At 30.6% G+C, this 1,651-nt stretch overlaps 1 protein-coding gene across 2 annotated transcripts in view; it reads left to right on the top strand.

Annotated features, from left to right (window-relative positions):
• The window catches only part of LOC106471816 (thyroid adenoma-associated protein-like), a 65,544-nt gene that overhangs the window by 50,408 nt on the left and 13,485 nt on the right, over positions 1-1,651 (top strand). For both annotated transcript variants that reach the window (XM_022400421.1, XM_022400423.1), the window contains 2 exons: positions 74-286; positions 957-1,204. In XM_022400421.1, the coding sequence (XP_022256129.1) occupies positions 74-286; positions 957-1,204 (461 nt within the window). The remainder of the gene's footprint in view (positions 1-73; positions 287-956; positions 1,205-1,651) is intronic.

Below are 1,651 nucleotides of genomic sequence, written 5' to 3'. Positions count from 1 at the left end.
TGTTTAGATAGAATTCTTATTTAAAACAATGAATGATGTTTATAGCTTCTTTGTCATTTATATCTCCTCTTAGCCTGGGTATTCTTTGTGGTGTAGAGCCAAGCTCGAATGCCTTTTGAAAAACACCAAACCTGAAGAACTTGATATTGTAGTGTTAGAGGAAGTAACCAGAAATATTAAAAATGAATATTGCCTGGATTTTCTGGATGAGAAACTAAAGCAACAAAGTGCAGTGGATGAAGAACTGCAGCAGTTAATAGCTATTGACACTTGGAAGAAAATTATGGTAATTTATTAAGTTTTGTCAGATTTTGATTTGCATGTTTTAAATTTTTTTGCACGGTTTATTTCTTCTTCATAAAGTTTGAACTTTATAGAGCAGCTCTGATCAGACAATTAATATACACAATCATGATTTTAAATTCAGTGTCTCTAATTCGTAATGATTAATAGGTTAAGCATGTTGTCTGGTGCTTTTGAAGGTACAATGTGCACTCCATTCAACAAGTGAGGTCTTAGAATGAGTTTTCCTTGTAAAATGTATAGGAATGTGCAGATATTCTGTTCATGACATTGCAAAACTCTTCAAAAGGGTTTTAGCCAAGGTTTTCTTCAGTGGAAAATGAATCACTGTATAAAATATATTGACTGAAGTTTATATGATTTCTTTGTCACATTTGTACATAATCCTCATTAAAACCCATGGCAACTCTTGTTTAATTTTTTTGTATTTCTGTATTTTTTGTATATGTTTACGGTACTTGTGTAAACCTTTCATGTCGTATGTTTGAATTGAGAAATGTTAATACATAAACAACTTTTATATTTTTAATATATAAATACCCCTACAGACAAAGATTCGTTGCACATTCTATTCAGCTGGTTTTGTATTTGTATGTTCTTGCCTTTTACAATGTACACTTGCTGAATGATCATATATGTTTGTCACTTTTTAGGAAACACTTATGTGGTATGTAACACAAGAAACACATCCTAGCATGCTAGTGAAAATTTTGAACCTCATCAATATCATGTGTAGCACCTTGGGTGTTTGGAACTTCAGAAAATGTTTACTGGAGGACAAGGAGATTGATTTGTTTTTAAACAGGGCAGTCACTGGGTGTTATGGAACAAGCGTATATGCTGCCAGCTTGAAATTATTGTCCCTACGATTGAAACTTTTATTACAGTTCAGATCTGAGAGGTAATTCTGAAGAACTAAAGCAAGGTTGATGTATTAACTTTTTATTTCAGTTTTAAGTTGAAAGTAATCTCTGATAAATTAAAAGATTGTTAAAACAAGGTTTTGTTTACTAAACTTTTATTATAGTTACAAGCTGAGAGATAATTCTGAAGAACTAAAGCAAAGTTGATTTGTCCTTTCTTAATGATTTTTATAGGTAATATAGTAAGTTTTCTATGTGTTTAGCCAGATCACTGACTGAAGTCAATATATCTGCCTTTTGAAAATCAAATTGTGGCATTTGGAGTTTCCTTAAAATGTTTGAAAATTTATTTTTATTAAATAAGAACATTATTGAATTTTGAGTGTTAGTAAATGCTATAAAAATATTACAGAAGAACGAACTAAAGTTAATTCAGTTTTTGTTCTTAAGATTATGTTTTAAGAGAGGTTAGTATTAAGGCCTCA

Source organism: Limulus polyphemus, unplaced genomic scaffold, assembly GCF_000517525.1.
Source record: "Limulus polyphemus unplaced genomic scaffold, Limulus_polyphemus-2.1.2 Scaffold4878, whole genome shotgun sequence".
Lineage (NCBI taxonomy): Eukaryota > Metazoa > Arthropoda > Merostomata > Xiphosura > Limulidae > Limulus > Limulus polyphemus.
This window is presented reverse-complemented; position numbering and strand designations above follow the sequence as displayed.